This window comes from Cololabis saira, chromosome 17 (genome assembly GCF_033807715.1).
Source record: "Cololabis saira isolate AMF1-May2022 chromosome 17, fColSai1.1, whole genome shotgun sequence".
Classification (NCBI taxonomy): Eukaryota; Metazoa; Chordata; class Actinopteri; order Beloniformes; family Belonidae; genus Cololabis; species Cololabis saira.
Window position 1 is genome coordinate 11952751 of NC_084603.1, and position 23604 is coordinate 11976354.

Genomic DNA, 23604 nt, shown 5'->3' on the forward strand with positions numbered 1-23604 from the left:
TGGTTTCATCTCTTCCTGCAGGAGGAAACAGCGATGGAAACTTTGGCCTGAGTCTGGACGGAGAGCTGAAAGTGCTCAAGGACCTGGACAGGGAGGAGACTCCCGTCTACTTCATCATCATCAAGGCTTCCAGCAACAAAAGCTGGACCTCTCCCAGGGGTCAGCGGGCCTTACGGGCCAAAGCCATGGACCCCGCTCACAACCCAAGCCTGCTGGAAGTCCGAGTTGAACTGGAGGACATCAATGACCAGACGCCGCGCTTCACAAAAGCAGAATACACTGCAGGTACGCGGCGTTCTTTCAGCGGTGAACGCTCGTGTCTGGATGTGACCCGACTAACCGTCTCTCTTTGCTTCCGTGTTTCAGGAGTGGCAGCGAATGCCAAAGTGGGTTCAGAGCTGATCAAGGTGGTGGCCACAGACACCGACATCGGCAACAACAGCATCGTGCTGTACCACATCGTTACCATCCGCTACTTCCAGTCCCAGAGCAACGGCAGTGAGGACGTCGGCAGTGTCTTCACCATCGGTGAGCTTCCCAAAGTACAATATCCATACCACCTCTAGGCCTGTGTTGAAAAAAATCGATTTCCCAATTCTAAATCGATTCTCATATTAATTCCTTAAAAATCGATTTATATGTTTTTTTTCATCATTACATTACAACTTTTGGTTATTTTTTTGTTTATCCCCAAAAAAGGAATGTTTTGTTGGACACGAGAATAACTGGTGCCATGTTTTTGCCTTTAAATATGTTTAAAGGTATGAAAACATTAAAGTGTTAGGTTATAATTGCATAAATTGTCTATATTTCATTACTTTATATACTGTCTTGGGGTTACATTTGCAAAAAATGCTAAAAACCAAATGCTCAAAAATTAAAAACCAAAATAGACCGAAAATGGAACAAATAAAAACGGAATGTGGGAAAAAATAAAAACGATTTCATCGTCTCTGTTTCCTCCCTGGATCTGTTTGGTAATTCTGACCCACATGATGTTTCTGAAAGCAGTTCTATCAGCATTCTGGGAGCTGATTGGTCCTTACAGCATCATTAGCTGCTAATACTTGCTGTTTAATCTCAATATAATACTAGTAGTAATATTTTGCATAACTACAGTCATATAATTCATGCAACAGCTCAAAAAACTGTTTTAATAACACTAACCCAAATCAATATCGGAATCGGATCGAATCGAATTTTGATAATCGATTCTGAAACTTAAGAATCGGAATCGAATCGATTCTTGACATTTGAATCGATCCCCAGCCCTAACCACCACATCAACATTCCACTTGGAGACATTTCCTGTTTATCTCAGCTCTCCGTTCAGATCTATGTGAGTTTGAAAAAATGTTTGATGGGAGACGGGAACTGGTTGGACCAGGCAGCAGGTCTTGTTGATATGTACAGTATTCACTTCCTGCAGCCACTTCTACTTTTACAGCATGAAAGGTTTTATCGAACGCAACCTCTCAGAAGTTGTGTTTCCTCTGCCTCCGAGTCAGATTTGTTCCCGTCACTTCCACAGGTCTGACCGACGGCATGATCCGCACCTACGACCTCTTCACGGCCTACAGTCCCGGATATTTTCAGCTGGAGATTTTGGCTCGCGACTACGCCGGACACAGCACGACCACCAACGTCAACATCTACATCCTGCGGGACGACCAGCGGGTCAAGATAGTCTTTAACGAGATCCCCGACGTGATCCGTGACAACCAGGAGGATTTCCTCAACCTGCTGTCCAACATCACCGGTGCCATCGTAAACCTGGACGACATACAGGTCAGCCGTCTGGCTGCTGAAGCTTTACACAGAAATAAGTTTGAGTTTCATAAATATGACATCTTTGTGTCTCTTTTGTATCTTTAGTTCCACGTGGACAAGAAGGGAAGGGTGAATTACGGTCAGACCGACATGCTCATCCACGTCGTCAACAATCAGACCAACACCATCCTCGACGTTGAAAGGTCTCGTACGACTTTGCTTCAAAGCTTTTCCGTTTCTGTCTGGAACCTATTTGTTGAGCTCTGGTGTCTGTGAGCTCGGCAGCGCGTGGAGGTGGCTCTGTTGTGGTTTCCTGCCTGCTGATGTTTCATGTTCTGCAGAGTAATCCAGATGATCGATGAGAACAAGGAGCAGCTGAGGAGCCTGTTCAGGACACACAACGTGGTGGACGTTCAGCCGGCTGTTGGAGACCAACTTCCCGACGACATCTCCACGCTGCAGGTGCTAAAAGAGAGAGATCCTGACGCAACAGACTTCTGTTGTTGGAATCGTGTACTGGTGCTTTTGAGCTTTCTTTTTTATTACTGAACTCAGACAAGACTGAAATCATTGTGGTCGGCCCAGAACACCATAGAAAGGCATCATGGGGTAATACAGCTACTCTGGCCTCTAGCACCACTGTGAAGAATCCGGGGGTCATATTCCATCAGGATATGTCCTTTATAGGGCTGGGTGATATGGACCAAAAGTCATATCTCGATATTTTCTAGCTGAATGGCGATACTCGATATATATCAATATTTTTTCTGTGCCATAATTGGGGTTTCCCCCAAAGCATTATAGCATAGCATCTCTGTTAGCTTCATTTTTTTCTGAGGCAAACCCTTTAAAAAAAACAGTCAGTTTTAATACAAAGCCTCGTGCCAAATGTCACACAGGTACCTTTATTAACAGAGGTCTGCACAATATCAAAATGTATAAAACAAATGAAATAAAAATAAACTGCCTGCATATATAGAATAAAAATGCTTCTTGAATAAAATAAAACAAATATCCCTTTCCTGCATAACAATTAAATTAAAATACACTGTGAAATTAATACAATGTAGACAGTAACAGGCAGACTTTTCCACTGAGGTTGACAGTTGTGCAAATAACAAAACATTTGTGCAAATCTCAAATAAAACATTCAAGTCAATTTCTCACAAAATAAGCTTTATAAAAATCATAATTTTTTTTTAAATCGATATATAAACGATATTGTCTCGTACCATATCGCGTTTGAAAATATATTGATATATATTAAAATCTCGATATATCGCCCAACCCTAGTCCTTTACTACTACTACTGTCATTTAGCTTTTAGCTTTTAACCAAAGCCACTTACATCTGAGAGAACAACACAAGCACAGCAGCCTTTAAATCCCACATCTAGCAAATTTCAAGAACTGCCTATTTTCATCTAGGTAATATTGCCAAAATCAGACACATCCTGTCACAGAAAGATGCTGAGAAAATAGTACATGCATTTGTCACCTCAAGGTTAGATTACTGTAACTCCTTTTCATCAGGCCGTACCAGCAAGACGCTAAACTCTCTCCAGCTGGTCCAGAATGCCGCAGCTCGTGTGCTAGCAAGAACTGGGAAAAGAGACCATATCACCCCAATATTAGCCTCCTTACACTGGCTCCCTGTAAAAGCCAGAATAGAGTTTAAAGTCCTCCTTACCTATAAAGTCCTGAATAGTCAGGCTCCATCCTTCCTCAAAGAACTCATAGTTCCCTATTATCCTGCTAGACCTCTGCGCTCACAGAATGCAGGACTGCTTGTGATTCCTACAGTCTCCAAGAGCAGAATTGGAGGCAGAGCCTTCAAATTTCAGGCCCCAAACCTCTGGAATAATCTCCCAGTCTTGGTCCGAGAGGTGGACGCACTCTCTCTGCCTTTAAGAGTCGGCTTAAAACCTTCCTCTATGAAAAATCCTATGCTTAAAGTCAGCTAGCCTGATGTTACTGTGTTTTTTGGATGTTTTGCTGTTTAATTTTATGATGTGTGATATCTGATCACTTTTATCACTGATACTGATCTTTTTCTGATGCTTATGTTTTTATACATTATTTTGTGATGTCTTATATCTGATCACTTTATCTGTTTTTCGTGTTGTGAAGCGTCATGACCTTGTTATGATTTGACGCTATACAGATGAATTGACTTGAATATTTTCCTTCCACAGCTGGTCATCATTATCCTGGCGGTGCTGCTGTGCCTGGCAGGAGTTTTGTTTGTAACAATGAACTGGCATTATCGCAGAGTGTGAGAATCCTTCATATACTTTTGCTGTTTTTTGAGCTTGAATCTTTAGAAATCAGCTCAGACACACATCTCATTCTGAGTCGTCAGTCTGAGCATCAAAGCAACTCACTCCTCTTGTCGTGCTGCATCTCTCTTGCAGACACCAGAGGAAGCTGAAAGCGATCGTTGCAGGATCGACAGGTAAGACAGAGCTCCGGTGACGGGACAGTCCCGCCAGCCCCTCGTCAGGATGTGGTGTGGAGCGTCACTCAGCTACACGCTAATGCAACACTGTTGTTCTTGTACGCTTGTTTGTCTTCTGCCCTGCAGGAAACCAGGGTCTAATGGACATCCTGGACATGCCCAACACTAACAAGTACTCCTTTGAGGGGTGAGAGTTACTTTCACAGCTATTTCAGATGCAGAAAGAAATGTTTACAGAGCAGTTTGTCATTATAACATCTTATTGTTCGGACATGTCAATTTTTTTTATTTCGGTCCATTTGGATACAACATAGTACAACATAAAAAAAGGTCCAATATTTTAAGTGGCACAGAAAAGGTATAGGCTGAAGCCAAGGCTTATTATGCCTACCCTTTTATGAACCTCGACTCAGGAGGTTTTATACAAAACAAAACTAATAATTTGGGTTCAAACATTGAAAAAGAATGGATATATTGGACAAGTAACAAGTAAGCAAAGACAAAAAAACAAAGACGAAAACAAAACTAAAAAACATACTATAAATTGCAAGAAGTAATAAATTAAGCGGTTCTTGGCTAGAGACTGTACAGCGCGGAGAACAGAGGTTAAGAGTAGGGTGCTGCTTCACCAACTCCTCGGCTAAACGGCCGCGGAGAGCGGTCATGCAAACACTTGCTACAATTTGCTACTATCATGGTATTATTATATATTATATTAATATATAATATTAATTGATATTATCAAGTTGATGGCGTTTGTGTTGCGTCTGCCTCTGCAGGGCTAACCCGGTGTGGCTGGACCCGTTCTGCCGTAACCTGGAGCTGGCCGCTCAGGCCGACCACGAGGACGACCTGCCCGAGAACCTGAGTGAGATCACGGACCTCTGGAACAGCCCGGCGCGCACTCATGTGAATCTGCCGTCTCTTGTATTCCACATCTGTATCCCGCAACATTAGGGCTGTGCGATTAATCGATTTTAAATCTAAATCGGATTTATTAATCAAGACGATGTTAAAAAAAGGAAAATCGATTTTCCTTTTTTGCAGCTGGCTGCATTACAGACAGAGCTCGTCTAGTCATCTTTGTTTGGTCAAGAAAATTGTAAATGTTGTAACTTACAGTATCTTTCAATTACACTTAATTCCCAATAGGGAAATTTGTCTGCTATTTTTCTTTAAAAATAAAGATAAAATATTTTAAACAATTTATTCCATTTTCTTTTGTAGTTTTACCAAAAAAATCGAAATCGAAATCAAAAATCGGGTTTTCAGAGAAAAAAAATCGGGATTTTATTTTTGTCCAAAATCGCCCAGCCCTACGCAACATCATAATCCGAGTCTGACTCGGATCATTATTTAATGACGTGCACGTTAACCCGGCAGGGCACCTTCGGGCGAGAGCCTCAGGCGAGGCCCGAGGACGACCGCTACTTGAGAGCAGCCATTCAGGAGTACGACAACATCGCCAAACTGGGCCAGATCATGAGGGAGGGGCCTATCAAGGTGAGATGTCTGACCTGTTTTCATGGTCACATGCTTTCATCCTTCCTAAAATGTACCGGAGGACGAGCAGGACTGAAAACAAGACCTCCTGCACTTCGTCCTGAGTGGAAAGCAAAGTGGGAAACCTCAAAGATTTACAGATACCGCTGCTGAGACGGAGCTTTTAGTTAAAGGGTCGGACATTCCCGCTGTGGATTCTAGTTTCTGACGACTGTGATGTTCAGGGTGTGAGGAGGATTGTGTGATGGACTCTGTTTGATCCTAACTGCCATCCTGTCAGGGTTCGCTGCTCAAAGTGGTCCTGGACGACTACCTGAGGCTGAAAAAGCTCTTTGCAGCGCGACTTGTCACCGTATCCACCAGCCAGGGAGATCAGTCATCGGTCACTGAGGTGGGCGAGGAGGAGCGAGCAATCTGTTTGCCCCTGCTGCCGTGTTCTCGTCTCCCGCTGCTGGAGAGCAGGCAGACTCTGACATCCTGTCCGCTGCTCTGCCGCGGCGCCTCTTCCCTTCTGCTTTCTGCTTCACTGCCACCTTGAATGAGACTCTAAATCAAATCAAATTTGCATTCTTCAGTTAAATGGACAATCTACTTCGTTTGGATGTTCTGGCCCAAAGAAACCCCAACAATCGTTAGTCAATTAGTTTGTTCAGTCAAGGTCTTTTCTCTGCTGATCTGTTATCTCACTTAATTCACACGCTGTTTTTCACACTGCAGAAACTAATCTCTAAGGAAGTAGAAAAGCCTCGTTTCAGGAAAATTAGAAGAGTTGTTTTGACTATTTTGGTATGTTTAAGAGTTTTAGTCAATAAAATATTTCTTACCGCCATTGGCAGCGATAGTTTGTTCAAAACAAGATCATTTTGATTATATTTAGGAATATTAGGCTTATTTCTAAAGAGGTTGGTTTGCAGTGTTTTTCCAACCACCAGAATGATTCGATCTATTTCTTTGAGTGTTTGATACAAATGAATCTGCTGGTTTTCTGAACATACAAGACTGTCTCAGAAAATTAGAATATTGTGATAAAGTTCTTTATTTTTTAATGCAATTAAAAAAACAAAAATGTCATACATTCTGAATTCATTACAAATCAACTGAAATATTGCAAGCCTTTTATTATTTTAATATTGCTGATTATGGTTTACAGTTTAAGATTAAGATTCCCAGATTATTCAAATTTTTTGAAATTTTGAGTTTTCCTAAGCTGTAAGCCATGATCAGCAATATTAAAATAATAAAAGGCTTGCAATATTTCAGTTGATTTGTAATGAATACAGAATGTATGACATTTTTGCATTACAGAAAATAAAGGACTTTATCACAATATTCAAATTTTCTGAGACAGTCCTGTAATCTGTAAATAATTTACTAATCAGATAATTTATCTCTTCTGTCCACCTTTAAAAGCTCATCCAGAGCGACCTGGACGAAGACGAGGATGAGCATCTGGGCATGGGTGGAGGTCGCGGTACGATGCGCTTCAAGCACAAGCTTCCCGTGGAACTGAAGGGGCCCGAAGGCGTGCACGTGGTCCACGGCAGCACGGGCACGCTCCTGACCTCTGACCTCAACAGCCTGCCGGAGGACGACCAGCGGGCGCTGGCGCGCTCTCTGGAGGCGCTGAACGCCGACGGGGGGCTGTACTCAGAACGCAACGCCCGCACAGAGTCGGCCAAGTCCACGCCGCTGCACCGCCACAAGGACGGGGACGCGCTGTCGGAGAGTCCGCTGGAGATCACGGAGTTATGACTAGCCGAGGCCTCGCTGGTCTGAGAGCAACCACGACTCGTGTCCTCGTTGCTCCAAACCCAGACCCTGATGTGGTTGGGAAGGACGGGGGAGTGTGTGTAGTCTAGTCTAATCCTCATCAGCACATCCGTCAAACACCTTGGATACGGCACTGAAGACGGTCACGTTGCACACTCAAGTGCTCGGTGATGTTTAGGGCATCGTAAGCTCCCTGGACGACCCTCGTCTTCAGCCAGAAAAACAAATCAGCCGGTGTCATCAGAGGGGCATTGGGAAGAAATGACTGAGCCTCGGAAAACCCGGACCGTAAAACCGTCAACAGGTGCCTCAGTAACGAAACCTTCAGTCATCCTGGACTGCAGACACTCACAGAAACTACATTACACACACTGGAAGAAAAAAAAGAAAGAAACTACGCGCTCAGACCAGCAGACGGCCGACAATGGGACTGAAAAAATAATGCAGTCACGCTGCAACTTTCAAAATGATGCAGTGTTGAGGGGCTGTAGAAGTGAGGACTTTCTCACAGACGCATCTTGTTCAGAAATGATCTATGAACACTTCCTTCTAACATAGGGACTTCTGCTAATCCCCCAGTGACAATTAAGAGGACAGTTTTTATTTGTCGCAGAGGAAGAGTGGCCTTGCCATCATAGTAGTTTAAAATCAACTATTTTTGATGAAAGGAAAAAGATGAAACCTCTGGAAGCGCAGCAGGAGCCTGCTCCACCTCTCCATCCTCAGTCACTAACACTCGTACACCAGGGGTCCTCAACTCCAGCTCCACAAAGGATGGAAGCGGTCAGAGGAGAAAATACAAATAAGATTCAAAGGACAATTCAAAAAGAGAAAAAAAAAAGTTATAAATGGAGGATTTTATAGAAATAAAGATGGCTTTGTGCCCAGAGACTTTACACTGCCACGTGAGGGAGTAAAAGTCATGCTCAGAATAAACAGTTTTGCTTTATTTTTTCCATTTTATACTAAAAGTATGAAATTTAAAAAAAAATATTTTTTTGAAGAAAAATGCTGGCTTACCAAAACAGGTAAACGATGTTGGATGTTTGGAGTATGAGTATTGTGATATGGTGACACGTCTGTTTGTTTCCCTTTATATGACAACTGATGCTTCTGATGAGTGGTGTATTTTGAGAGTTTTATTTTTTTTATATTCCCATTTTGTAAACTTTAATTTGTCATTGTCACCAGCCTGGCCTGAGATCTATGTTGGAAAATGTTGTGGGATGATCTGTGATAATAAAAGAAATATGCAATGGCCTCTGTTCTCAGTCGATGGAATCAGATGTTTAGTGGATCAGAGTGAAGGAAGGAGAAGAGAGACAACTGGAGATATTTAATTCTGATGTGTTGCTGCAAAAACACCATCCTTTTTTTTCCATCCAAGCACATTAATGTGACAGCTGGTACATACTGCCATCTAGTGTTTGATAACTGTAAACATGTTCCAGTGAGAAATAAATACAATTTTAGCAGACCACTCCACCCTTTTATTGTTGCCAGGTTACATAGAAAAGTTGTCATGAATAAAAGATGAAGACTCGGGTCCTGAGGTCTTCTTCACTGTCGCTGGTGAGAGTTATCGGCTTGTAGCGCTCCCTGCCGCTGTGGTGGAAGTAGAGACCGCCATCTTCTTCAACGTCTTATTCAGCTGTACAGAGAGGGATGTTTTCATCGTTAAACATGGCAAAAAAAACTAGAAACTTCTTTTAACAAATCAGTGGATGACAGTTTAATTTTCAAGTCTGTTCCTCGTGTTCAATATTTTGTGACGTTAAATCAGCAACTCTATGAATCACGATGATTTATTAGTTACCTCCTCAAACTTGTGGATCTGCCTGATGAAAAAGTCTCCGTACCGACGGGCTACTTTGGTGTCGGCAATGTGGATCATGTCCTGTGGAAATATTTAAGGAAAACCTTTTCAGATTCACTGATAAACGGCATCCAACAGTGAGAACATACATTGAGGGCTTCTTGCAATATTCAAGTGTGGATGCAAAGATTTCTCAAACATATTTGTATAAGTAACTTGTCACGTACATCATTTAGAGAGAATATTGCATCATTCCAGGACATATAGGGAGGTTAAGTCCTCATGAGAGAAAGGTTTGTGGAAATAAGCTGCTTTTGGTGACCCACTCGTATATTAATACTTCCTACTAAAGCTGCACAATATAATAAAAATGCATTACTGCAATAGGTTATAATGTTATTGTTATTGCAATATTAACATGCACAATAAGCCAGAAAAGGAATCAGATACTGCCTCAGGAGGAGTTCAAGTATCTTGGGGTCTTGTGATGGAGCAGTGGCTGCATCAGTTTGTCATGGTAAAGAAGGAGATGGTGAAACTCGATTTACCAATCTATGGGCACGAGCTGTCGGTAGTGACTGAAAAAATTAGATCACACATGGAAAAATAGCTAGGAGTTTTCCCAGCAGAGTGTCCGGACTCTCCCTTAGAGATGGAGGGAGAAGCTCCGTCATGCAGCAGGGGCTCAGAGTAGAGCTGCTGCTCCTCCAGATGAGGTGGCAGGGCGTCTAGCTAAGACGCCTCCCTGGTGAGGTGTTCCAGGCGCGTCCCACTGGGAGGAGACCCCGGGGAAGACCCAGGACCTGCTGGAGGGACCATGTCTCTCGGCTGGCCGGGGAAAGGGAAGCCTGGGCTTCCTTGCTTATGCTACTGCCCCCCTCCCCAGATAAGTGGCAGAGGATGGATGGATGAATGGATGCATAGGAAAAATAAATTGTTTTTCCAAGTGGCATGCTTTCCCATTCTAAACTAATCATATTTAACCCATCAGATGGAACTGCACTGCCCGAGATATCAATTTAAATGCTAATTTGCATGAAGAATCTTGCTCCTGCGTGGTGCAGTTCATTATCTTTATAAAACTATGTTGCAGGAATCGAAGCAACACATTTCATTTTAGCGTCTGCATGTGCTACTTATAGTCAAGGGACAATTTCAGCTGCAGAGTAAGAAGACATTAGCACCATACACTGAAGTGTTGGTATACAGGACTGTCTCAGAAAATTAGAATATTGTGATAAAGTTCTTTATTTTCTGTAATGCAATTAAAGAAACAAAAATGTCATACATTCTGGATTAATTACAAATAAACTGAAATATTGCAAGCCTTTTATTATTTTAATATAGCTGATTATGGCTTACAGTTTAAGATTAAGATTTCCAGAATATTCAAATTTTATGAGATAGGATATTTGAGTTTTCTTAAGCTGTAAGCCATGATCAGCAATATTAAAATAATAAAAGGCTTGCAATATTTCAGTTGATTTGTAATGAATCCAGAATGTATGACATTTTTGTTTTTGTAATTGCATTACAGAAAATCACAATATTCTAATTTTCTGAGACAGTCCTGTAGATCTCATGTCGGATCCTAATTGCATTGCAGCCAAAACTGTGAGATATACGGCCGACGCGATGCATGCAGAGATTACAAGCCAGCATTACTATAAGAACGTTACCTTATCAATGTAAAAGTCCACTTCAGAAGCGGACTGGAACTCTCCGTCCAGCGCAGAGATGCCGCTGGTCCACACCAGGTTCTTCATCTTGTGTTTGAATACGAGCAGCTGAATGCGGAACTCCTGCTCCGTCATGTCCAGGAATCCTGCCAGCTTTGCCACCGGCATGGTGGTGTAGAGCTTCAGGAAGCTGCACAAACACACGGGGATGAACGCGACACACAGACATGCACTGAAAGGTCACAAGAGCTGTTTCAATCATTTTTCTACCCCATCCTAATCGAAAACTCTTAGTGGATAAAAATATGACAAACTTTCAACACAGCTTTGGAGCACACGTGTAAGCCGTACCTCCGGATGGTTGAGAGCTGAGCCTGCTGCTGCACCTCCTCAGCAAACACCTTGAGCTGCTGTTGGAACGGCTCTTTGTGGTAGTTGGGGTGGACGTTGTCGTAGTTGGGCACCACAGGGGACAGGAACTTGGGACAGGCGAAGCTGAACTGCTCCTCAAACACCTGCAGATCTCTTAAGGTGGAAATGGGACCACAAAGGTGTTTTAAAATGCAGCAGTGCAGACATTGTGCTCTGTGTGAACTAGGGCTGGGGATCGATTCAAATGTCAAGAATCGATTTGATTCCTATTCTTAAGATTCAGAATTGATTATCAAGATTTGATTCGATTCCGATATTGATTTGGGTTAGTTATTAAAACTGTTTTTTGAGCTGTTGCATGAATTATATGACTGTAGTTATGCAAAATATTACTACTAGTATTATATTGAGATTCAACAGCAAGTATTGGCAGCTAATGATGCTGTAAGGACCAATCAGCTCCCAGAATGCTGATAGAACTGCTTTCAGAAACATCATGTGGATCAGAATTATCAAACAGATCCAGGGAGGAAACAGAGACGGATGAAATCGGTTTTATTTTTTCCCACATTCCGTTTTTATTTGTTCCATTTTCGGTCTATTTTGGTTTTTAATTTTTGAGCATTTGGTTTTTTTTAGCATTTTTTGCAAATGTAACCCCAAGACAGTATATAAAGTAATAAAATATAGACAATTTATGCAATTACACTTTAATGTTTTCATACCTTTAAACATATTTAAAGGCAAAAACATGGCACCAGTTATTCTCGTGTCCAACAAAACATTACTTTTTTGGGGATAAACAAAAAAATAACCAAAAGTTGTAATGTAATGATGAAAACAAAAAAAAAAACATATACATTTTTTTTAAATCGATCTTTAGACATATGAATCAATTTTTAGGAATTAATATGAGAATCGATTTAGAATTGGTAAATCGATTTTTTCAACACAGGCCTAGTGTGAACACATCCTGATGAAATCTATGCTAAAGACCCAACATTTCTGGTTATCAATTACCGAAACATAGTAAAGTTATAGTTGCCCTAAGCCCACTGACACATCTAAAATAGAGCTTGTTTCTCAAAACCCCATTGCCAAAATAACAATTTAAAAAAAAAGTATAATTTGCAATGGAATAAACTAATTAAAACTGAAATGATGTATTGGGAGAAACACTGACAGTTGTTCCAACACAAGGTGATAAGTATGTTTCTTACCCTTTCTGCATACGAAGCATCTTGTCTCCGTACTTCTCCCTCAGCTGTGTGTGGATGCTCTCGTCGATGCGCATCGGGTACATGGTGAGAGCGATGGCCAGCAGGCCGTGCATCTGCTCATTCTGTTTATTGATCTAAAAACACAACAAAAGGCGTGTTCTTTAGAAGAAAACCTATTGAGCAAGTGGCTAAATGATCTGAGACGTATCATTATTTACATTTAGCAGGACAGATCTATGTACATTTGTTCACACCAAACACTAAAATGCATCACCAGACGCATCTTGAATGAGGACTATCAGATATCAGTTACCTGTTTTATGTGCAAATAACCACACAAGCTACATCACACAGCGTTGCAACACGCAGGACTTTAGCATTTGGTGACTTGAACTATATCAATATTCAGATGTTAACACATTTCAGATGCATCAAAACTTAATTTATTGCAGACTTTTTTTTTTTAAACACAATTTTTTAAATCAGCTCAGGAACCGAAGTATATATAAATAAAACTGGATTATTGATAGTAGTATCTCTAATGCATCTGTTTGCAGAAGCAGAAATCTGTGTGGTTCAGTTCCCACTTAAGTCAGAGTTCTGGTGCTGCACTCACGGCTCCAGAAGTTTACAAACACGTCAACTGGGGGATTTATGTGAAAGATGAATCTTTTAAATTTGGTACTTTCTGCAGAATGTAAATTTAACAGAAACTGATAAAGGGATAAATCATCTGAGTGGAACCACGTCTCTTTGCGTGGTGACATCAGGTGAGTAGATGATTCTTCAATGAGGCCCAGGAAATTCATGTTTAACAGTGTGTCAGGAGGGCAGATGCTCTAAATACAGCTCCACAGATTTTATTTAAAAGGCATCCATAGTTTGGATACATCTAAAAATGTTAACCCCACATCTGACAGGGATTAAAGCAAAAAAAATATTTTTGACTGAAATTTTTTTTTCATGCCAGTTCATATTCCCCTGCCATCTATGCGCTGCACCACACTTTAAGAATGGCCCCTTTTCTGCCGTGCGGCCGCTTCCCAAAAGTTTCAAGTAAAAAAGTAAAATGCTGTATTAGCCCTTCTGTTTTCTAATACAGCATTTAAGGTGTAAGAAGACTTTAACCAACACTATTTAAATACTCGAGACCAATAGCATTTTATAGGAGGAAGGTGATTTTGAGTAGTTTTACTATTGTCAGTTTGCTTTTAATTTATAGTCCACATCAATTTGTGCAGTCCTCTCATTAAAGCCTTAGGCCTGTTCTCCTAGATCTGAGTCAACCTGGTAATCTCGCACTTCTTCATCCAGTTGACCGGCTGCTCTGATGTCACTGCACTTGGCAAGGCTTTGACCAAGGTGATGAAAGCATCCTGGACTGTTTCATGGACAATCAGTGATGGTGTTAGTGCAGACAAAGAGATGATGTTATTGTTGAGAAGAAGGTTTTTCAAAATCGCGTCAACACCCCCCGTGGGCCTTCGAGATGCTTTGTTTTATTAAACAGTGGGATTACCCTGGTCCGCACCAGTTCTAAGTTTAGCTGCTAGACGCCGGCCGAGGAATACGTAATTGTTACGTAATTGTGAATTAAAAGTTGCGTTCCGTATTGAACCAATACAGACACATATTATGCTCTTATTTATTGATGTCATAATCTACATGTGAAGGTCGGAAAAGTTGAATATATTGCAAAACTTAATTCGTAGTAAATTCAACTAATGTGAAACAAATATTTTATTACCCATATTCAAAGTAAGATACTTCAAGCCTTTATTTGTTATCATTTTGGTGATTATGGCTCACAGTTTATGAAAACCCCAAATCAAAAATCTCAAAAAAATTGATTTTATGAAATCAATAAACAATTCAACCATCAAAATGATAACAAATAAAGGCTTAGGATATCTTGCTTTGAATGCATTGAGACTATGTAATATATTAGTTTCACCTTTTAAATTGAATTATTGAAATAAATTAACTTTTACACCATATTCTAATGTTCCGACCTTCACCTGTAGGTTATATTCTACATCTGGGCTGATGTGGACATACGTAGCATAGTAGACTATTTCAGTTACTGGTATGGTTGTCTGTCTGTACAGTCGTGCAAGTCCAATGCTATTAAAGCACTTTAAACTTTAAATTAAAGCATTTTGTTTTTTCATATAAAATAAATATATTTCTATGCAGTTTAGAAGTTTTGGGGATGCCCCTTTTTTTGGCGCATGCGCTGCTGAAATCAGGCGTTCCTTATTTCTATTTCTGAAAGGTGGTAACCCTAGAGGCGACCTGCCGGGGGCCCGCGCGAACGGGTCCCCGACGGGCGCCGCAGCTGGGGAGATCCGCGAGAAGGGCCCGGCGCGCGTCCAGAGCCGCCGCCATCCGCCGTACCCGATCCCCCCCACCGGTCCGCCTTCCGCGCGGCGCCGGACACCGCCCCGCATGAAAGACCCCCGCCCGACGACGTGCAAACGCCGCTGGACAGAGGCCCCCCGCAAGGCGGGCCGGGCGACCGCGCCTCCGGCGGCGGGGGGAGGAGGGCGACTGCTCCCCCAGCCGCGGCTCGAGCCCAGCCCCGCTTCGCACCCCAGCCCGACCGACCCAGCCCTTAGAGCCAATCCTTGTCCCCAAATTCCAAAGTTTCCCTTACTGATCCAACACCGCCTCCTCTGTTTTTGATTGGCTAATCCAAGGCGCTGGCAGCTTTATTGGTTTACAACAGCGTCAGTTTAATGCCTAACATGATTTAATTGGCTAGTCTAAACTGTACCACAACAAAACGCACAGGCAAAGCTTTTTTTTTTTTTTTTTTTTTTTTCTTCCCTCATTTTCCAATTGACGGAAATCCGTCTAGAGACGGAGAACTTTAATCCCTGACATCTGAACATGATATCTAAAAAAAAATTAAATGATCTGGTCTGCCGAGCTCTTACTAACCATCTCATATTTATACGTTGACCTCTGGAACATGTTCCTCGTCCTCTGGATGTAGAGGAGGATGTTGGCGAAGACTCGAATGGCATCCTGGTAGCGCCGCATCATCAGGTAGGCAAAGCCAACGTAGTAATAGGTGGTGATCTGACACTCGGGTACACGAGAGTACATGCTCTACAAGACGGGAAAAACAAAAGACGATCCACTAAATATCAGGGGTTCACCATGTTCTGTAGAATCATGTTTGGCAGTTTGAAGTGAGTCCACCTATAGATAAGGGACTATGAAAGAGGTCTTACCTTCTTGTTGAGCTCGATGTTCTCCAGGACTTTGATGGCCTGGTAATAGTCTCCCAGCAGAGAGTGCAGCCTCAGAAGGCCGACCAGGCTGAAGTATCCCAACATCTTGTACAAGGAGTGACGCCCATATTCTCCCGCCACGCTCTCTGGGTCTCCTGCATCCCAGCAACAGCATGGTTAAAATACTTTGTACTTTATTTATACATAAGTAGAAGAACTTTAATGGAAATTAAGATTTTGACATAATTCAGGTTTCCTGTTTACTTCAACCCAATAAAAAGTGTCTAACACCGTGTCCTAACTGCATGCGACGCGAGCGAGCGTCAGCGACAAAAACAATTCCATTGCTTTATTTTCTATTGGACTGTCCGAAGTGGCTGCGAGCGACGCAGTGTGACGCGCCGTTTTGAGCTGATCATTTGTCGGACACCCGGCTTCTATTTTCTTCCTGACGCTCGCGTTGAAAGCGCTGTAGGAAACAATCATTTCAATACAAGAACCTCAATAAAGTGGCAGCTGGCTGGAGGGAGATCGCCAGGGAGCTGGAAGATTCTGATAAGATAATATATAATAATAGGATAATATTTCTTTCTGCCACTTTATTGAGGTTTTTGTAGTGAACTGAGGAGGAATCATAGAGATAACTTCTCATTTCAACTAACTGGATCAGCCGTTCCTCATCCATGACTGTTTCCTACAGCACTCTCAACCAGCTTTCAATGCGAGTGGCAGGAAGAAAATAGAAGAACATTTAAATATCACAACATAAAGCTTGTTTTCTGTTTAGAAACTACAAACGTAGGAAGATTACAAGTACTCATCCATCTTTTACTTGTCTCTTTACTCTTTTAGGAGTTTTTTTTAGGAGTTTCTTTCAGGAGCGCACGGGCGGGTTGTGCGGTGAATAAAGGCTGATTTATGGTTCCACGTAAAATCAACGGCGTAGCCTAAGGCGTAGGGTACGCGGCAACGCGCACTGTTCGTTACATGCACCGCGTAGCCTACGCCGTAGGGTCTGCGTTGGTGTAACGCGGAACCATAAATCAGCCTTTTAAAAAGCGAGTTTCAGCTGTCAATCAAAATAACGTGGGGGCCCATAACGCGTTCAGTGTGGACAGAGCGCGTCCGATACCACGCAGTGCGACTCTACAGTCGGACGCTCGCATGCAGTTAGGACAGGCTGTTAAAGTTCTCGTTTACCTCCACTGGTGTACACCTCAAGCTGACGGTTAATGTTGCTCTTGTCCACCAGGGAGTGGAGGACATTCAGGACACTGTGGACGTTCCAGATTTTCGGGTTATTCCTCAGGAACTCAATTTCCTCCTCTGATTTTTTGGCCGTCTTACAGCGGTACTGACTGAAGGACTGGAACTAAAGAGGGAAGAGTGCAGTTTCCACAGTTAACACCACTTAACCATTCGTTCTATGAACTATATTTCAGTAGCTGGGTTGTTTAAGAGACAACGGCTAGTAGCTACTACTTGTTCTGTACCTGATAGATGAATTCATCAATGATGTCCCAAAGCCACTGGTTGGGAAGCTCCAGGGGGGCGGGACCATCAGCATCTGTTTACAGCCAAACCAACTCATATGAATGATGCATCAACAGATATCTACCATTAACTACAAATGAGGGGAAAGAAAGGAAGGACTTACTGAGGATGTAGTTGAAGAGGTTGCAGTAATTGTAGTATGACTCAAATCTCTGCTCCAAAGTTGGCCCACCCTGATTTAGAATATAGATATAGTTTTGATATAGAAAACTATGTTTGTAACACTAGAAATCATCCTACACGTCCTGCAAGTTACTCAGAAGCCAGGGTGGAGATCGAGCAATGTTCATAATGTGCAAATACTCACGCTGACTTTGGCATAGATGTGTCTGTAATAGAGCTCCTTGTAGAGGATAAGGAAAACGGCATCTGTTTTAAAATAAATAATGAAAATGAATTACCGCTACATCTCTCATCAAATAACCTGCAAAGCCACGTGATAAATTGTGTTATTATTTTTACATGGACTAGAGTTAGACTATATCTGTACATTATTCACATTTAATTGAAACATTTCAGCAGTCCTCAATGAAATAATGTTTTACAAAAAGAGAAGAGGTTAAAAACATAAGTCTCACCATTGCCAACTAGTGATGAGATGGCCTCAGCCTCTGGCCAGGGGGAGTTCTTGAAGAAACGATCAGTCAACTTGTTCCAGCTGATCAGGAGGAAGATTACAACTGGAAGTTAATTGTCATGTAATCACATAGGTGCATCTCTTATAAGTATGTTTAACAAAAATCACCTTGGGACCAGCTTTATAAACAAGACTTGAGTTTACCTGTTGTCATAAACATCCTGGATCTCATAGATCTTCTGCTCAATGCTCTCGCTGGACACGCGGTTGGACTGCAGCTCATAAACCTTCTGGTCGATCAAGTCAGAGATGGTTTTGTGGAAATACTGCAGGAAGTTTTTGATCACCTCTGGGATGACGTGGTAGGTCTGCTGCTCATACTGCCTCTCGTAGGCCAGGTCTGCTTTAGGGTCTCCTGCAGGGAGATGGGGGACCAAAGGAGGCAATAACTAGGCAAGGCAAGTTTATTTCTATAGCACAATTCAACACAAGGTAACAAAGTGCTTTACGTCAACATTAAAAGCAGCAAGACACAATTAAACAGTAAATAAAATAAGAAAAAAGGTAAAATAATAAAAAGTACAAGTTGTTAAAAAGTAAGGGCAGAAGAGTACAGCAGGTAAGTATTTAATTTAAGAGTAAGCTTCAGTAAGCATTAATTTTTTTAGCCCTGATTTGCAATGTGCAATAACCAGGACAGTGAAATAACTTTTCAATGCAATATTATACAACACCTTTTCTATCCATATAATTATTTTTATGGCACTGCACTTTTTATTTTTACCCTTTATTTCTATTTTTATATTTATATCTTTATATGGGTGTATTTTGTAAATGACAGTACTGTGTGTGTGAGATGGAGATGTGAATTTCCCTGAGGGAACCTCCCAAAGGGACTAATAAAGTCATCTGAATCTGATTTAAAGGATCTACAGTTGGAGCAGACCTCAGGTCTACAGGAAGTTTGTTCCACCGGTGAGGAGCAGAATAACTGAACGCTGCCTCACCTTGCTTGGTTCTGGTTCTTGGGAAACACAACAAACCAGATCCAGATGAACCTCAGGGGTCTGGGAGCTTCATAGGAACTAACAGATCCAGCATGTATTTTGGTCCAAGACCATTCAGTGCCTTGTAGACCAGCAGTAAGATTTTAAACTCTATGCTTTGACTCACTGGAAGCCAGTGTAGCGATTTCCTAGTGTTTGTTAGGACTCTGGCAGCAGCGTTCTGGATCAGCTGAAGATAGATTTCTTGTTCAGGCCTGTAAAGATGCCATTGCAATAATCCAACCTACTGAAAATGAATGAATATATTTTTCCATGTCTTGTTTAGACAGAAACCCCTTAATTCTAGCTATGTTTTTTAGGTGGTAATAGGCAGATTTAATGATAAACTTTAGATGGCGGTTGAATTTCAGTTCTGAGTCAATAATTACACCAAGATTTCTGGCTTGATTTGTAGCTGTATAAAAACATATAAAACAGCATGTACATTCTGCAACACTGTAAGAGTGCAACAGTAAATGTAACATAAGTTTTAAACAAATGGGTCAAAAGTAAAAACAATAAAAAAAAAAAAAAAAAACTAAATATAATAAGAATAATAAAATATAGAATAAGCTGTATTGACCAAGTATGAACATGCCAGACAGGGAATTTGTTTCCGTTTTTTTTTTTTTCGCTCACTGAACACAGATTTAAATAGTTACAAACAGTAATAGACAAACAGCTCTTATTAACATATATACAATTTAAAAGTGAAAGGTGGAGCAGTTTGAGGTAGACATGGTTATTGAAAGGTGCATTGTTACAGCATAACTATAACTATACTATAAGTACTTAAATACACTTAAATGTGAGCAATTTTACAACGAACAAATGCCATAGGAAAACTTATAGCATTTGGAAGAGGAAAATGGGACAAATGTGTACTAACCAGTGTGGAGGTCGTAGTCATTTGGGTAGGCGTAAGGGTCGTGCTGTGGGGAGATAGATCAATCAAATTTTATTTCTTATAGCACCTTTCATCCAGGTACATGAAATACAATGTGCTTAACGTTTTGAAAGGGTGACACGCAACCATCTTCCCTATTGAAGGTGGCTGCCGCGGGTTCCCAGCAAAATTGGTGCGCTACTTTCTCCAGAGGGTTGGGCTGGAGCCCAAACAGCTGAAGAAAGCCACCAGGGACATAGCCGCAGCAGCCGAGTCCAGCTCAAGATGGCTGTGGCTGAAGAGGGCCCACAGTTGGAACCCTTCCGCAGGTGAAGGCTGGTCAGTCTTTGCTGACCCACTCAGGCGAGGTGTACAGGTTAAGGGGAACCTGAGATCCCTGCTGATGATGCGGAAGGGTTTCCAACCCTGTGGATGCTCCGAGGAATACCACCTCGGAAGATCTGCATCACCAGAGTTAGTGTAGTTCCTACAGTTACAGTTACAGCCTGTGGCAAAGCATCTCGGATGTTTACTTCACCTTTGTCTGAAAAATAAGCATAATAAATACAAAAATAAAAACTGGGACCAATGCACAATGAAATACAATATAGTTAATTAGAATAGAATAGAAAGCCTTTATTATCATTATACTGGTACAATGAGATTAGGCAGCAGCTCCGTAAAAGTGCACACTAGGGCTGTGCGATTAATCGATTTTAAATCTAAATCGGATTTATTAATCACAATCAATGTTAAAAAAAGGAAAATCGATTTTCCTTTTTTGCAGCTGGCTGCATTACAGACAGAGCTTGTCTATTCATCTTTGTTTGGTCAAGAAAATTGTAAATGTTGTCACTTTACTAAACTCAAGGAGGATTTACAGTATCTTTCAATTGCACTTCATTCCCAATAGGGAAATTTGTTTGCTATTTTTCTTTAAAAATAAAGATAAAATATACAAAACAATTTATTCCATTGTCTTTTGTAGTTTTACCAAAAAAATCGAAATCGAAAATCGGGTTTTCAGAGAAAAAAAAATCGGGATTTTATTTTTGTCCAAAATCGTCCAGCCCTAGTGCACACATGCAAAGACTATGTAAACAACAAAATGAAAAACAGGAAACAAAAAAATATATATATACACACACACTATAAAAAAAAGATAAAGATGTAAGATAAAAACGTACATGAATGAGTGGAAATGAAATAATGATAAAAGTTCCAAGAATTAAGGCTAAAAATAATCAGTCCACATCAATAAAATATAATAAAAACATTACAAGAAATAGATAAGTAAAACAAATAGCTCTAAAAAATGTTAAACAGAATAAAACTATAAAATGTGCTGCTACATAAAAGCCAGACATAAAGATGGACGACACACATGTGTTACTGATGCAAATTCAACTTGTGTGATGATCATTAACACAGTCTTGTTTGCTATTTCAAAGCATGTTTTCATCCTAAAAGTTGTATACGTCTTTGATAGCTTGGTGACATCCTTGTAAAGACTAGAAAACATCCATCACCATCGTGGTAGCTTGTTAAGAGCTACCCGGCAGCTTGAGGCTGAAGGCTGATTTATGGTCCTGCGTTACACCAACGCAGAGCCTACGGCATAGGCTACGGCGTAGGCCCTGCGTCGATTTAACGCAGACCATAATTCAGGCTTCACTGTCATCCCTCACTACCACGCCTACTGCGAAAGCAGCTGCCAAGTACACAGAAGAAAAATGTATACTAACGTCTTCCTCGTCGTGATAGGACATGCTGGTCGTTGTGACTCCAACTTTGCTGGATAATGGAGTAAAAGAGAAAAACGTGCAGGCTAACGCCGCTAAAGCACGCAGCGGGAGAGACGGCAGGAAGCGGAAGGACGAAGCTGTGACGTAACAGGAAGCTCTGGGTAGCAGGATACCAGAGCATTATGGGATATTGAGTTTCTCCGGTTTGTCCCGGTTTAGAATCAGAATCAGAAACAGAATCAGAAAGGGGGTTTATTGCCAAGTTTGTTAACACACACAAGGAATTTGTTGTGGTGATTTGGTGCAATACAGTAAAAGTAAAAATAGAAATAAAAATATAAAAGCAAACAAGTATATGGAGATAAAATAAGAGATAGAATAAAGTAAAATGTATAAACAGAAATAAACAGAAATGTACAATATGAGGATTAAAAAGGGCCGGATATGATTCTTTACAAAAAGTGACGTAGGATGACAGATAACAGATAAAATGTATAAACAGAAATGAACAATATAGACAGAAATGTACAATATGTATAATTATTTTTTTTCTATCTTTAAGTAAAGCTGAACTTTTTCTTATAATTTTACATGTATTTATTTATTATAGTTCTTATTATCATAATTATATGTATTATTACTAGTTTAGTTTAGTTTAGTTTAGTTTAGTTTAGTTTAGTTTATTTGCACATAAAAATATACAACCGTTTTAAAAGTACAGACGAACAGTATGTAGAAAATAAAATACAATAATAAATAAATAAAATACAATATGACAGAAAATGTGCAGGAGGAACCAAAAAAACCCATAAGGGCTTGTCGAGTGGTCCTCCTATAATGAAACAAACAATATCTACAGAAATATGTAAAACATAGGACAACTAAGGAAAATAAGCTAAATTACTAGAAAACAAAAACAGGAATCTAATGAGGGAGAGAAGTACTGGAAATGAATGGTTAAGCTTTGCTAAGTTGGGCTAGCAAAAATGTTGTGATTTGTTTTTTGAAATTATTTGTACTCGAGCGTTCTCTAATATGGTATGGTGTGTACTAGTAATAGTAACAGTAGGATAAGTATTTTCAGCAGTTTTTTCCATTATTGTTTTTGCTAATTCCAGCTGACCAAATTAAAATAATGCCATAAACTGCTACAAGCAGCTCCCACTATATTTAATGGTCTCTGAATAGACAAGATAGAAGAACAGAATATATACTATTATTCATTTATATATCAAGAAAGACAGAAGAAGGAGGCCTTTATAGTGAATGCATAAATAATGTACAATAAAACTGAGGGGCATCTCAAAATTGGGCGAAATTCCCACTCACATACCTGCAAACAGCGTATATACACACACACTCACCTGAGCAAGATAAATAAACATAGTAAAAACAAGTAAAAATACAGTAACATACTATACACAAGAGATGAAGATGCAGTGGACTATTGAACGGATCACAGGTATCTTCGTGGAAATATAACGTATAAACCTGTATACTGGCTTTGGGTGCCAAATACACTGTTACCCATTGGCATATTTGGCATGAAACATTTTTTTACCTCTTTTCCAGAAATGATTGGATAAAAAGAGAAAGGTTTCTGAAAATAAAATTACTAAAGCTTTATGGGCAACACTAGGGCCCATAAAGAACAAGACCTGTTTATTAACCACTTGGGATCTTGTAGATTCCATACCGTCCATATAGTTCATATGGACAAACTAGCAGGGCCACCACGTTGCCCACAAACTTACTTTGACCCATATTTGCACCCACTTACCTCATATGGGCCCACATATAAATGCTGGCGTGAATTGTTCCTTCACTGATTATTTGGATGAAAAATCCAAGACATCTGGGTTCGACCAATCAAAGTAAAGCACATTTGGCGACAAGTTTCTATGACCAATAATCAACATTCAATTAAATTCAATTCAATTCAATTTTATTCATATAGCGTCTAATACAAC

At 40.7% G+C, this 23604-nt stretch overlaps 2 protein-coding genes across 2 annotated transcripts in view; one reads left to right on the forward strand and one right to left on the reverse strand.

Annotated features, from left to right (window-relative positions):
• The window catches only part of cdh23 (cadherin-related 23), a 230210-nt gene extending 221243 nt beyond the window's left edge, over positions 1-8967 (forward strand). The window contains exons 57-68 of the mRNA XM_061745915.1: positions 22-285; positions 367-528; positions 1532-1788; positions 1876-1973; positions 2112-2232; positions 3965-4044; positions 4184-4224; positions 4354-4414; positions 5007-5136; positions 5611-5730; positions 6011-6121; positions 7141-8967. Of these exons, the coding sequence (XP_061601899.1) occupies positions 22-285; positions 367-528; positions 1532-1788; positions 1876-1973; positions 2112-2232; positions 3965-4044; positions 4184-4224; positions 4354-4414; positions 5007-5136; positions 5611-5730; positions 6011-6121; positions 7141-7482 (1787 nt within the window). The 3' untranslated portion in view covers positions 7483-8967. The remainder of the gene's footprint in view (positions 1-21; positions 286-366; positions 529-1531; positions 1789-1875; positions 1974-2111; positions 2233-3964; positions 4045-4183; positions 4225-4353; positions 4415-5006; positions 5137-5610; positions 5731-6010; positions 6122-7140) is intronic.
• eif3s6ip (eukaryotic translation initiation factor 3, subunit 6 interacting protein) lies at positions 8822-20356 on the reverse strand. The gene is made up of 15 exons (XM_061746082.1): positions 20315-20356; positions 19893-19935; positions 18162-18372; positions 17959-18038; positions 17688-17749; positions 17484-17553; positions 17320-17393; positions 17027-17198; positions 15827-15981; positions 15531-15701; positions 12588-12721; positions 11347-11520; positions 10996-11185; positions 9317-9397; positions 8822-9151 (listed from the first exon to the last, which is right to left on the reverse strand). The coding sequence occupies exons 1-15, from the start codon at positions 20354-20356 to the stop codon at positions 9080-9082; spliced, it is 1731 nt and encodes a 576-aa protein (XP_061602066.1). The 3' UTR covers positions 8822-9079.
• Between the last annotated feature and the right edge of the window lie 3248 nt (positions 20357-23604).

Excerpts from the sequence above, each read along its gene's own strand:
- eif3s6ip (XM_061746082.1), bottom strand. The coding sequence starts at position 20,356 with ATGCAGATCTTCCGAGGTGGTATTCCTCGGAGCATCCACAGG. Across the intron at positions 19,936-20,314 it reads TTCCTCGGAGCATCCACAGG|CACGACCCTTACGCCTACCC; the intron begins GTTGGAAACCCT and ends ATCTCCCCACAG. Across the intron at positions 17,554-17,687 it reads ACATCTATGCCAAAGTCAGC|GGTGGGCCAACTTTGGAGCA; the intron begins GTGAGTATTTGC and ends ATTCTAAATCAG.